Source organism: Brachypodium distachyon, chromosome 3, assembly GCF_000005505.3.
Source record: "Brachypodium distachyon strain Bd21 chromosome 3, Brachypodium_distachyon_v3.0, whole genome shotgun sequence".
NCBI classification, from domain to species: Eukaryota; Viridiplantae; Streptophyta; class Magnoliopsida; order Poales; family Poaceae; genus Brachypodium; species Brachypodium distachyon.
In genome coordinates, this window is record NC_016133.3 from 8,953,426 (window position 1) to 8,967,520 (window position 14,095).

Sequence of the window (14,095 nt, forward strand, 5' to 3'; positions counted from 1 at the left end):
TCGGTTTGTTAGTGAAGCCTATAAGAATATTTAATTATTGCATGCAGAATTGATTTGTGATGTTTACAGTGGACTTAAACTTTGTGGGCATGTGTGTTGTGGCCATATGACATAGCTGATGGTGGGATAGAAAACGAATGTGCATTCATCGTGTGCTACTGTCCTACACAATTGATCATAAAGTTCCAGTGGGCCCCATGGGTATGAGTGTTTTTAGGTAACATCACACCTCCAATAGTATTTTAGACCGTCACTTATGTCTTGGCATGTGTGAAGGACCGGCTCTGACAGAAGTAACGAGTACAAGTTTTTTGCTTCCGGTTTCTCTACCGCATCATCTAGTTACGAACATATTCCCCTCTTAGTAGGGAACGAGTAGGCTTATTGGAGATGCCTTTATGCAACTAGTTGTATTTATGCTATTGACATAAGAAAATTACCGTCACATCCGGTATCTAGGGACGGTCTCTCAAAAAGCAGAATTCCTAGACTAACTCCGATTTCCTCTGCAGCGTGATCCCATCGACTGCTTTGGGCCACCACAATAATTGCTAGTGTGAATCTTTGTGCCATCCCGAAACGTGTTCCTCTATTTCCGATAACTAGCAAGCCCGATCCTCTCGATTCCTTTTCTGCCTCCTCGTCACATGAGACATCGATCTACGGCTAAGATATGTTGCATGCGCGTGGCCAGTTAAGAAAACGATCCAGGGGTAGTTAATGAAACGAAAAATGTGGATCGCTTGTTGTCCACATTGCCTTGGTTAAAGGGCTGTTTGAAATCAGGCCTTCGTAACGGGACGGAGGGAGTAGTGATTATTGATGGCGGGACGACATCAGCTCTAATACACACTTTATGTGTTTAGGGAATGCCGACTTTAATACACACTCATGTTTAGAAAATACCAACAATAAGTTGTATTTTATTATTATACATGGTGTAATGCTTAGGGTTGGTGTCTGAGTCGAGAACGCATAACCCAAACTCCCATGTGTCGGTGTCTAGGTCGGTGTCTGTCGTCTCACGATTGGTGCAGAGTCTTCGTAGTCAGGACCGACTTATGTAGCTGAAAGGTGAACCTTGCAAACAATTATTCTCTCCGTTTCATAATCTAAGACGCCCACGCATTTTGAACTCTAACTTTGACCATCAATTAGATTGACAAAATGTGAATTATGTGTTACAAAAATTATACCACTAGATTCATATCTGAAAGAAGTTTCCAACGGTATAATTTTTATAATACATAATTCACGTTTTGTTGATCAAAACCAAATCTTGAAATGCGTGCTTGTCTTATATTATGAAACGGAGGAAGTATGTGCTTACATCGAGATGCAAACTTTAAACGAAGACCCATTGTACCTATGCAAACTTTAAATGAAGACCTAGTGTACCTCCGCTTGTCATCGGTGGTGCTCCATTTCTTGTCCACTGGTGGAAGAAAGCAGGGAGAGCCCGCCATCTTGAGAAGGCAAAGGAGCCCAGTAGCTTGTGAAGAGGTTATCAGACCTTGGTCACGCAAAGAGACTACTATCAATTTTGTTGTGAAATGAATGAATGAGAATGAACCAAACAGCCTGATGAGCATTATATTCAGTACTTTTCGTGCGCATTTTCAGAGTTTTTGCACTGCTTAAATTCTTCTTTTCACTCCTGAAAGTATGTTAAAGTAACAGATTCCACTCCAAAGAGGCAATTACAATCTTCAATTCTTTATATGCAGGAAGGGGCGAAAAAGGCCCAGAAACTTCAATTAATTAGGCTGAGCACCTCACTCAACATTAAGAAGGACTTTACAAGGAGAAGAATGTTAGCAGCAGGGATCAACTTGGGCACTAAAGAAAATAATTAGAGGACTGAAAGGCAAAAGGGGAGTCACTCCATGGCCATGTGCCGATGGCTTTTCCAGAAGGACCAAAAAAAAAGGGGAGCTCTGCTTCTTTTGGGGGAGGGGAGACAGATCGAGAAGAGGGGAGGAGATCAGAAAAGAGAAGAAGGGAGGAGAATGGAGGTCGCGGCTGGAGATCCGCCTCACCGCTAGGCTGCTCGTCCACATCGTCATCAAGCTCGAGTATTTGTTCTGCATCTTCCCGATCCGGCTTCCTCTGCTTCTCCTGCTTCGCCGCTTCAACAACTTGGCGAAAAATCTCTGAACCCTCTTCTACAGCAGCTCTTTGGTGACGAAGTCCAACCAGTCTTTCCCTTTCCTTGCTCTTTTGCTGATCTTGTTGTACTTGCATTTGGAAAGATAAATCGTGTGAAACTTGCTGCTGTTCGTGTTGCTTCTTGTAAGACAGAAACCTGCAAGAATTTGCTAACCTGTGTTTTGTTAGCCCTCTTGCTTCCTCAGTTTTTTAGTTTCAGTAATTAGTGAGTCATTTCTTTACTGCTTGTTATTATTTCAGAAAAATACCAAAAACATTAGACAAGTTTATTTTTCTGTTCGTGGTTCATATAGTTTTTTTGTGCTGTCCGTAATTTAGATTAAGAGTAAACCTGTTACTTGAGTTCACTAAAGTGCAGTCCAGGGCTCTTTTGTCACTACTTTTAAACACTAGTTTGTGTGAGTCTAGCTTTGGGAGTTTGCTTAATATTTGTAACTCAATCCCTGTGGAGAGAACGACGTATCACTGTAAATTTTGCATCGATCACAGCCTACTTAGAAAAAGTTTATAAAAATTACAGTTCCCTAGCATCCTTTGAAATCATTCGGGATCCGCATGTCGAGTGGATCTAGCTCCAGTCCATTTACCAGGCAAAGGGAGGGCGATCACTGCAGGAGTGTCTGAAAGCTCAGACACATTTCAAACAGTGGACGACCGGACACCATCAGGGCCCTGATCTTATCTAAGGCAGAGTAGGCACTGGCACCAGCGGGGTGACGTCCAATTTCATGACCTCGGATCGCAGGGCATCCATGGTTTGGCTGATAGACGGCCGCCTGCTCGGATCCTGGTGCGCGCACAAGAGCCCGACGAGCAGCACACGCTCCATCTGGTCCCGTACAATGCTGGACTCGACGCCTATCAGCCGTTCATCAGCAGCCTCCAGAATGGCATCGACGTGATACAAACTCTTTACCCACGACGGCAACGGCAGCCTATTCTGCGGAGACGCTGTTGGATCCCTGCCAGAGACCATTTCTAGCAGGACAATGCCGAAGCTGTAGACGTCAGACTGCCTGTTCCGCTAGCTGGTGTCGAGGAACGCAGGGTCTATATACCCGAACGTACCCTGCACAACATCTGTCGTCTGCGACCCAGTCTCGTGGTCAACTAACCTCACCAATCCAAAGTCGCTTAACTTGGCGTTGTGCGATGGATCAAGCAGCACGTTGCTCGCTTTGATATCGCCATGTACGATGCACTGCTGGTGTTGCCCCCAATCCACATGGAGGTATTGCAGCGCAGAGCCGATGTCGAGGATGATCTCGTACCTGTTTGCAAGCAATGTCATCAATGGATGGATATTGGATGCTCTGAAATCTCAAGATGGGAAAACATATATACCTCTTGGACCATGGTAGCCAGCTTCTACCCCTGTGCAGGTGTTGATCAAGGCTACCTTGTGGCAAAAGCTCGTAGACAAGGAAGAGAAGTGTGTCCCTGTCGTCGCACCACCAGCATACAAACTCAACCAGGTTCCTCTGGCTGCCGTAGCACCAGCCAATTAACTCGACCAGGCTCCGGTGCCTGAGTTGAGTAGCGATCCTGAGTTCATCCTCGAACGCCTTATCTCTGATCCCCTGGCCGGACAGTAGTGTTGGTTTGAACTTCTTTATGGCTACTGCTCGTCTTGGGTTCTTGAGTTGGCCCCGGTAAACTGAGGCGGAACTGCCTTCCCCGAGCCTATTTCCCTCTGCAAATCTGTTGGCCGCCCGTGCCAGTTTACGGTAATCAAAATGCGGAAGGCCCTTGGCGAGAGCCTCGTATCTCTTCTTTCTCGTGCGTAGCTGCCATCGACGAACGCCGACAAATACACATAAGCAGAAAAACTCCAACGACTGGTCCAGTTACCTCGACCAGTTTCCAGGGGATCTTGGTTGCGGGAGGCCGCGGCGTGTCCAAGTCCAAGGTAGAGTTAAATGACCATGCCATTATCCGGTGTATCTCTACCGCCACGCCAGTAGCACCGGATAAGCCAATGGCCACCACGCTAGGCAAGACCTGGCTCAGGTCAACGCTCGTGTTGACGCGGTAGGTGAGGTCGCCGATCTGAAGAATGGCTGCTAGGATCTTGCCGCCGTCATAGCTGATCTGGCAGGTCATAGGGAGGCCGGACGTCAGGTTCTTGCCAGTCACGTCCACGTCGGTGTACGCCCGAGAGACGATGGAGTTGACGTCGATGCCCATGTGGCCACCGTTGCTGGCGTCGAAGCCGGCGTTGAAGAACGTGTCGAACTCAACCGCAGTGGCCCGGTCGTCGCCTGTCGCGGCCGTGCTGGCGTTCTTGTTGAAGAGGCCATGGTTTCGACCGTTGTCGAGAGGCTCAGGGATGCTTGTCGGAGGGTAATGCCCGAGGAAGAAAGCCATGCCGTCGCTAGTGTTGTTGCTGTTGGCGTTGATTTGGAAGGAGAAGATGGTGATGAAACTGGCGATCTTGCCGGTGACGGCGTCCCAGAGCGGCACCGGCTGCGCGTGCAATGCCCGGCCAACGCTGTTATGGATGTCCGAGCTCGCGCCGTTCCTTGTAAGGAAGATCATCTGAGCCTGGGAGTCCAAGTAGGCATCGCCCTGGAAACTCAGGTCTTGGGCGCTGTAGCCACCGGGCTGGGAGAAGTTGAAGTCGAAGGAAAGCGAGTTCGCACGGCGAGGCAAGTGCAGAGACCATATGGAGCAGCAGAAGAAAAAGCACAGCGTCAAGATCTGTAAATGATGAGCAGACATTTTTACTGGAGAGTATTTGGAAGCTCGTGAACAATTGCGTGTGCAGGGTATATATACATGCAATGGCCGGCTTTGCATATACAACATCTGATCTTCAAGTCTTCTAGTCAATGTTTTGTCGATGTAAACAAGCCAAACGACAACACATGGAACACCTTTCCGCTTAATGTCCAAGGTTACAAAAGAAGTATGCCCTACTCTATCTGACCAATTCTTTAAGCTACGTTGCCTCTCTTGCTATTTTTACGCTTAACTCACTGTTCTCTATCCAGCTTTTGATGCTGCCGTCAGTTATTCGCTGTAACCACGTACGGAGTACCAAATAAACCACCTGTGGCCCTGTAAGCATATTGCTACAGACAACACATGAATGGATCAAACGAGAAGGGACTCTCTCGAGGTCCACTCACCCGTTTTCTTATACCAAACACATAAATCCCATTATATGGGTAATGCTATATTTGAAACGCAAATCCATCAAACGAGAAGGGACCCTGTGTCAAGGTCCGCTCTCCCTTTCTTATATCATACGACCCCTAAGGCTGAGGATTTACCCACTCTCTCAAGCCCTCCCTGCTCTCAGCCGTCAAATCTCTGCAAGAATCCATCTGAACTGTGCATTTATTTAACATAGTGGCCTGATAGATTGCGCCATGGCTGATGGGCAGATCTGTGAGGTTTAGACAGTACACTCCTGTTTATGTAGCATTATACCTTGAAAAAGCTAAAACTTGAAGCTCATGTTAAGCGCTTTCGAGCAGTTCCCATGTATGGAAATAAACTTCCATAAGTGTTTTTTTTTCGGCGAGGCGCAAAATAAACTTCCACGGTCTTCTTCTTTCGAGAAAAATAAAAATAAACTTCCACGAAAGCGAGGGCTCCTATTGGACTCATTTTCATATCCGTTTTCAACCATACGAGTAAGCAATGGTTGCCAACCACTGATGGGGCCAGGAAACATGGCGACAGAGCGAAGAAAAATATATGTTAAAACTAATTGCACCCTACGAGTAGCCATGATCATGCGATGGAGAACAAGTCATGGATTGCCTCAACTACAGAAGCTTGCGAATCTGATACAATTAGTTGCTGTATCATCAAGCCGCCAGTTCTGGACAACATACCTGGTGATTCAGGTTCTACAAGACTACTTAATCAGGCATATCGATTAGTCAATTCCACCAATGCTGATCCATTATCAATAAAATCTTGCTGGCACACCTGGAATGGAAAGAAACACCATATAGTTACAGATTTAGAATGACATGTTACAAGGCAACAATTGCAGCACCGACATGCCGTGGGTTATAAGGGATCAATTGTAATACTGAAATGCTGCAGGTCCATCTACAAATTAGTATGGTAGCACTCTACCTTAATACTCCCTCCGTTTCAAGTTATATGATAATCTAATTTTGTCCCGAGCCAATTTTTTTTAAAAGGTTGTAGAGAAATATACTAATATCTAGAGTATCAAATAAGTATACTATAAAGATATGTACCATGACAGATTTAATAAAATTAATTTGAAGTTGGCAGAGTTCTCTATAAACTTGGTCAATTTTTAAGAAGTTTGACTTGGGATAAAGCTAGAACATCTTATAATCTGGAATAGAGGGAGTACCTTTCAACTCAAAATTGCTCTGTCCAGCCATCTTGGAAGTCTCAGTGAAGGCTTGATTCCAAGTTTAGTCAAGAAGATTGTGTAAATTATATGAAGTATGAAGACAAAGAATCCACAGTTCAGTAGAAGCTATCACAGAAAGGAAGAGTTACAGTTAGAAATAATTCGTGTTATAAGCTTAATTAGGCGTGTTGAAAATTACCAGTGTCCCAAAGATTACATATATTGCATCCATGGAAGGGATTGCGTTCACACCAGCTGCTGCCAGAATATACGTCAAGGAGGCATGTATGTTAACTGTTATCTGGAAAGATCAGAAGTTAATGAAAAGAGCAGACTCTCTCCCCCTTGATCTTAACGTTTGAATAGGGATGTAGAGTAGATATACCAATTCAAGAATGTTTTCTCTTATCAGAAATGATGACACTAACACATATCCACAAGCTCCCACAGCACGGGTCTGCAAAACAAATTGCCAGCTTAGATTCAATTTGATCTATGCACTAAAAACAATACTAGCACATATGTCAACTGGAAATGATCACTGGACAAAATTCTGACTTGGATCTACTTCCTAAAGGGAACATGCTGTTCGTTTGTTTGACCCGATGATCCTGAATTTTAGTATTAGCAAAACAGGCTGTTTCTTTATTTCCACCCAAAAGGATATCTAAGAGGTGTACAAGAAAGAAATACAAAGATTCACCAACATAAAATTTGTTAGCTAGACGCTTCATCCAATTTTCAGATAGAAACTGCAAATTTGTCCTAAACTTTAAAAGTAGGCCTAACTCTACGTCGAATGTAGTAAGAGGTCCACAATGAGGTTGTCAAGTTCATATCCAAATGTTGGTGAATCAATATGGGATCAGCAAGATATTCTAAAAAGTACAAAATATCAATTGAGAAAAGAAATTTACAATCGAGCAAAGTATGATGGAAACAATCCAATTGGTCTCCAACCTGATGACAGAGGAGGGAAACATGTTATCATTACTCAAAGTCAATATAACACTGACAGGAAGCTAGGAAAGCTGCAGTTGCACACATGCATCTCTGCTGCACATCCATAAGTAAAGATTTTAGCGACATAAGACAACGGTGGAAGCGAATGCTTCACCTTTTAACCTTTCTGTTCCTCACCTCCACATGGTACCCATGGCCAGACCAACCACTCCATGCATAAGCTGCATGAAAATAAGTGCAATGAGTAAGAGTGTGCACAGTCATCAAGAATGCATGACTACTTCAATCTATCAGGTCTCATAGAAGATACATAACTACAACGGATATGCATACAAGCTACAGGGAAACAAAAAGAAAAAATCACCAACAAACCAAACCTAAAGTAATAAAATGAAATAAGGAACACTGTTGCAGTGTTGTTCGATGATTGATAAACGATAACCCTACTATTGCAGCTTGCAATCTGTGATTATACGAGTTCTTTTACTTTGAATACTGTTTTTTTTTATTCTAAGACGCGCTGCTCCTGATATATGATGCTATTTCATTTCAATGATGTTGTCAAATCCTCCAAGTCAACACTCAGCAGTAGTACAAGTAGCAGTTAATTTCAAGGTAAACAGATTGATTGTTAACTGTAGGAATTTTGAATTTCAGAGATGCCATTGCTACAACTATGATATGGATCATAAGTAGAATAGAGATATTTACCAGATAAGTTGAAGCTTTCACAGGGCCAGACAATGTGAATAGCAGTAAAACGGTAGCCACCTGGTGAGACAATGCAAAATAACTAAATATATGAAATATGATAAAAACATATATCAAGTGAATCATTTGGAGGGCTTACCATAGTTTTCCTACCAGCTTCCAGTCCCCATCGTAGTGAGGAGATGACTATCGGCAATGGAAAAAAGCAACTAAAATAACTCTGCATCAGCAAAGCAAAAGAGCAGTGTTGTTTCCTCCATAAACTTGAATGGAAGATTTAAAATTGTTGAAGACTGTAGATGGAAATGATACAGAAATATAATTTACAAGGACAAAAAGGGAAAAATCTTCCACATACTTATTTTGAGTAGGAAAATGTATCTACTTTGGACAATAATTGTTAAAAAAATGCCGATGCTATACTAATTACTTAGGAAGATGCTCAGGAAGAAAGTTCCATTTTTCGAGGAGTAGCCTGTTTAATAAAGAATTTGACCTCACAGCACCATCTCTCAACTATTAAAATGCAGATCCCGCATACAGACAAACTCCCAAAAACTACTAAACCTTATTTTAAGTAATTGAAACAAGATAACTTTTGACACCTAGCCGTAGCACTTGCTTGTGTACAGGAATTCAAACAAACAGAATCAAATGAAGCATTTTTGTTAGTACTTTGCATTTCCCATTTTTCCATCCTTAACATATATTACGTCGCAATGTTAACTCATATTTCACACACATTTATCAGCACCTTCTGTTAGATGAAAACGAGTAACAAACAACCACCATGCTCTAAGCAAACCCCTCAATGGATGGTTTGAAGTTTGAACTAGATGCTGGTGAGATTTTGGTACTAACAACACAAATTAGCAAGCATATCTATGATTTCTTAAGAGTACCATGTATCAACAGTCGAATAAATAGATGGCCACAAAAAACAAACAGGGGAATATTGCACAAACGGACGGAAGCAGACCTCGATGGCGAGGGAGTTGCTGAGGAAGTATGCGAGGCCAGCAACGGAAGCGAACATGGCGCACTCAACGAGTTGCCGTGTCTTGTTGAGCGCCTCATCTAGGTCCTCCTCTTCAACGCCCCTTAGTTGCTCCGCGGACGCTGCTCGGCTGACGGCGACGCAACGCGGAGGGTTTCGAGCTCGGAGCGCGGTGACGGCGGCTGGAAAGGAGAGCTTTGGGAGCGGAGAGGCGGCCAACTGGCGGGTAAGCACGGGGTGCGGTGGCGGCGGAGAGAAGTGTGGGCACGGATGGAGGCGAAGGCGAAGCATAATCCCCTACCTTCTCCTTACTCAGGAGCAGAGTAGGGTAGAAGAAAGGAAATCCGGAATTATTAATGATCTCGACTCGCAATGGTAACAACCAACAACGAGGGCTTTACAAACAAGCAGAAATCAATGGAAGTCCGGCCGAATTCCCACCATCCCACTGGGACGAGGCAACGGAGATGGGAGAGAACGGCGGCGAGGCAGCGGGGGAAAGGCACGGCAGAGGCCGCGATGCAGTTGTGATAAGGATCGGACGGTCTCAGTTATCTCTCGCGATGATAAGAGGAAACAAACCGTAACCGGTCTGGTCTTGGAAAAAAAAAGGAAGACGAAATGCCACCGCTGCTGCTGCTGCCGAGTGCGTGTTGCGCCGCCGTGGCTGCAGCCGCGCCTTCGTCGGCGTCGGCCGCCTTCTCGCGCGCCCCGCCCTCCCGGCTCCGCCCGTCGCACCTCCCCTTCGCCTTCCGTCGCCTGAGGAAATACGGCCGCCGGGACCGCGAGCCAGTAGCCAGTACCAGCTCCGACGAGGAAGAGTCGGATGATGATGGTGTGGAGGAGGCGGTTGATGAGGATATCTTTCTGAAGAATCGGCCCAAACCAGCCGGTTTCGGCGTGGGGAAGACCTACACCACCGACATTGAGGAGCGGCTTCTCCGGGAGATGGGCCTGGGCGGCTCGGGGCGCAAGAGCGAACCGGCCCCGGCGAAGCACCTCATCAGGGCCGCTGACTCGGCCAAAGAAACCGGCGGAGGTTAGGTTTCTCTGCGCTCTCATCAACTCACCGTTTGCTCTAGTTTGTTAGCGAAGCGTCAGCCATGTAGGGGTAATAATACACTGGGTATCCTCAGCTGCTGCACCTGCATACTTTAGGAAGTTTCTGAGGTTCTGATAATGCATCAATGCTAAACTGCTGTATGTAACGAGGCAACAAATAGAGACAAGACAATTATTTTACACGAAGGTCAGTAATTCGGTTAAGGAAAAGAAAAGATAGCTCAGCAACATCTTGCAAAGAGGCGAAATTAGGTAATGCTGAATGTCATTGGTATCACTGTGCATTGTCGAAATTAATGCTACAGAGGAACAATTTCATCTACTATCTGTTTAGAAAACGGTACAGATAGAATTGTATATGGTAAACCCGCAAAAAAAAAAGAATTGTATATGGTAAGAAAGAGAGTAACTAACAAATTTGAAACCAGCCATCACTAGTATGCCCGCCACCCCGAGGTCCTCCATTGCCAGAATTTCTGCCACTGATGTGGCTCCTCTGTAATTGCTGTTTCCCTCCATCATAACTTTTTGACGACCCATCAGTTTAGGGGGCCAAAAACATTGTATCACCCCATGGTAATGTTATTTCTATAATGCACACCAACGGCGATATCATTTGGCAGTTGAACTCCTTTGTAATGCTATTTCCCTAGTTCCACTTCTTTGCAGCATGCTAAACTAATTCCTCTTGGAAACTGGTATCTATGTTATGATCCACCACTAGAAAGGAAAAAAGTAATTCTTACATGATATCTCTCTCAGCTGGCACCGAATATATATTTGGTTTAATCCATCCAATGTGTTCTGAATTAATAAAATCGAAAATAATTCAGATAAAAACAATCGGGAATTGTCCAAAAGAAACAGTCAACACATAAAGTGTTCTCGCATAAAAAAGCAAGGCTTCAATGCTTCATCCTATGGCTCACACGTCACACCACATGCATAGCTACCCGCCATGGTAGCGAATCCACTCTCTTAATAAAATATTCTGCAATGTTACCATTTTAGTATTTGTTTGTTGTCTAGCCTTTCGTCTTGAATCTTCAGCCAAAATTTGAAGTACTTAGAGCTAGTTGGTATCACTCCTGGTGATTTTGTGAGTTTCAGTACGAAAACAAGTCAGATATGAAACGTCGTGGGATTTTTAACTTCCGTATAAAGCTACTACTATAATGTCCTACAGGAATATTAGTAAATTACATGATGTCGTCAGTTAATCCGTAAAGACAATTTGTCCCAATGGGCAACTTCCCATTTTAATGTAAATAAAAGAAATAACTTACGTTTATTAGTTACTTTACGAGGGCAAAAAACATGGTTAAACTAATGAAATAACATGTGAGGCAGAAAATGTAATGATTGCATCTGACAAGCAAAAGCAACAAACTGATAACTCTCAGAATTTTAGTTGCTCAGATGTTCCCCTCTTAACACTGACCAGTATTGGTATCTCATGAGTTTACTTCGGAAATACATGATCTATACAAACTTATCTTATGACTTTACTTCCGATAAACATGATCTATACAAACTCCTTATGCACCAAATCCAACTTCCAAGGCCAATGACATAAACATGTTTAGAAACTACCTCATGAAATTTCAGTAAGCCTCAAAGTGAATGTTGATATGATTGAATTTACCTTTCTTTCAGCGGAACAATGTATGGTGATAAATATTTTTTATATTATTGCTATCCAGTCTCCTTAGTAGATAGCTGATCTGCCTCATCATTGTGTTAGGACATGTTTAGAAATTGTCGTCACATCATTTTGTGATTTAACCGCCGTGGAAGTTTTTGAAGAAATAATTATTGAACATATTGATGAATTCCCTTTACTTTGTTACAGACAGTACTGATGGCATTCATGTTCGTATTTGGAACCTCCCAAAAAAGAAGAACATACATAAGGACCTGAACTTAGCTTTCAAACGGTTTCCTGGACTGATAACTATAAACCCAGCAAATTCTGCAAATAAGAAGACTCGTGATCCTGTTTGTAAGGGTTTTGCATTTCTCAAAATGGAGTCTCTGGAGGCTGCGACCAGGTAATTTCTTTTCATCGGACTCTTTTAACATGCTTGTAAATTGATTCGTTTGTTTAACATTCCTTCCGATATCCATCAAAATTCCATATGGAATGTGGTTATTACTAATTTTATTGCTTTGTGCCTGTAGATTCCAAAGAACAATGGTTTTGAATCATCTAGATGCATGCAATTGTGTATCAGATACATTTTGGTTTTGAACGAAATATGTTTTATTTTGTGTCTGCAGGTTTGTTGAACTATACTCCAGTAAATCCGTGTTGTTTGGCAAGGTTGAGAAGTCAATCAAGTGTTGCATCGTTGACGGGCATAGCTCTACCGATACATCAAATAAACCATCAAGTACTAAGGCAGCAGGGTCAACCCTGCAGCGTTTGGCCGCTGTAAGATGAATGGCAAATGATGTGTCATCCCGTAGGCACTTGGTACTTCTAGAGATCGAGAATACCCGGAAGAAGGTTTCCTACATATATAGATTATCGACAGTCTCATGTTTGGCTCAGGCTCGCTAGGAAACGACTAATTTGCTCGTCACTGTTTCTGTAGATTTTAGCATTGGCATTAGCAGGAAGGCATAAACCCTTTCTCCGAAGGGCTTATTTAGATAGACAGGGATTGACTCAGTTTCGTCAGATATTCTGTCGTTTAGTTAAATTCCCATACCCATCTGAACTGAAGGGATTGTGTTAGGTTCGATTCTCTCGGGTTTCTCGGAGCAAAGGAGTTGCTTAAAAGAAGATACAGCAACGAGATACCTGGTGGGATGATGATGTTTGCAGGCTGCAGCTAAGCAGCAAACAAAAAATGTTGAGTTGTATCAATGTATGTATGTTACTGAAAGCTATCCAATTAGAGCATGCCATTTGCACATTTTCATACATACTGCCTAAATTCTTTAGGGGTGTTATCCGAAGGAGCAAGGGCAGGGATGCACTGCATGCTTAATTACTTTCGCCTTTGCGATCTAAGTTTGTTACAGAAATTCTGTAGGATTTTAATTCACAGTAATTTTCTCCATAGAGTCCTTTGAGTTTCCCTACTAATGGGATCAATATTATTTTGCGGATTGCTTTCCTGTACTCAATTTAATAGGATTCCTACCAAAACGTTAGATAATTTTCTGTGTGTATGCACTTCTATTTTTTTAGATCAATAGATTTTTCACCTTGCTCCATTCAAAACCTGGAAGAATGTACAAGGGTTTGTCGCCTGTAACCGGGGCTTTTGTGAAAACAAGCCAGTCAGAATAACAAAATGCGGTCTACAATAACAGCGAAACATTCAACACAGACATAATTCTTCAATTGCCGGAGAACACAGATCAGCAACGATACTGTGTATGCACTTCTGTTTCTTTTCTTTTTGGAATGCCAGTGTGCAACGGTTACAAAATTCTTGCGCTTTTGGAGGTTGACAGTGGTCACCGTATAGATTGTTGATGTCGCACTGAGATGTTCAACATTCATCGAATCCAAAAGCTTCGGTTAAGTTTCAAGAAAGTGTGTTTTCCCTCGGGAACGCGTGATCAAGGCCTGCATTCCCCAGAGAATTCCCAGTGGCCAGCGTAAGGCCACCACCGGCCGGAGCTGAGAATGATGGGTAGGAGGATGAGCTTTGGGCGTGATCGAGAAGCAGAAGAGAGGACAGGAGTACATCACTCCACAGCAAAATTTAAACACCGTAATTTTCATGGCTCACACAAACCCCCGACGCAAAAGCAATCCATTACTAGTCCAGTTATCCAGTACCAGGTGTGTAGTTTTGCGGTATATTATCCGCATGGAGCTGTGCCAA

General features: G+C 43.4%; 2 protein-coding genes and 1 pseudogene across 2 annotated transcripts; 1 reads left to right on the plus strand and 2 right to left on the minus strand.

Moving 5' to 3' along the window:
• Positions 1-2,601: 2,601 nt before the first annotated feature.
• On the minus strand, positions 2,602-6,111 carry LOC100829709 (annotated as a pseudogene).
• On the minus strand, positions 5,859-9,778 carry LOC100830022. Its single transcript, XM_010235852.3, has 9 exons — positions 9,171-9,778; positions 8,331-8,411; positions 8,192-8,251; positions 7,658-7,701; positions 7,435-7,477; positions 6,903-6,974; positions 6,717-6,818; positions 6,515-6,643; positions 5,859-6,111 (listed from the first exon to the last, which is right to left on the minus strand). Exons 1-8 carry the CDS (start codon positions 9,477-9,479, stop codon positions 6,518-6,520), a joined length of 837 nt encoding a protein of 278 aa, XP_010234154.1. The 5' UTR covers positions 9,480-9,778; the 3' UTR covers positions 5,859-6,111; positions 6,515-6,517.
• Positions 9,749-13,179, plus strand: LOC100823996. The gene is made up of 3 exons (XM_003572698.3): positions 9,749-10,227; positions 12,103-12,301; positions 12,531-13,179. The coding sequence occupies exons 1-3, from the start codon at positions 9,810-9,812 to the stop codon at positions 12,691-12,693; spliced, it is 780 nt and encodes a 259-aa protein (XP_003572746.1). The 5' UTR covers positions 9,749-9,809; the 3' UTR covers positions 12,694-13,179.
• The last annotated feature ends 916 nt before the right edge of the window (positions 13,180-14,095 follow it).

Excerpts from the sequence above, each read along its gene's own strand:
- LOC100830022 (XM_010235852.3), bottom strand. The coding sequence starts at position 9,479 with ATGCTTCGCCTTCGCCTCCATCCGTGCCCACACTTCTCTCCGCCGCCA. Across the intron at positions 8,252-8,330 it reads AAGCTGGTAGGAAAACTATG|GTGGCTACCGTTTTACTGCT; the intron begins GTAAGCCCTCCA and ends TTGTCTCACCAG. Across the intron at positions 6,644-6,716 it reads ATGTAATCTTTGGGACACTG|CTTCTACTGAACTGTGGATT; the intron begins GTAATTTTCAAC and ends TTTCTGTGATAG.
- LOC100823996 (XM_003572698.3), top strand. The coding sequence starts at position 9,810 with ATGCCACCGCTGCTGCTGCTGCCGAGTGCGTGTTGCGCCGCCGTGGCT. Across the intron at positions 10,228-12,102 it reads GGCCAAAGAAACCGGCGGAG|ACAGTACTGATGGCATTCAT; the intron begins GTTAGGTTTCTC and ends ACTTTGTTACAG. Across the intron at positions 12,302-12,530 it reads TCTCTGGAGGCTGCGACCAG|GTTTGTTGAACTATACTCCA; the intron begins GTAATTTCTTTT and ends TTGTGTCTGCAG.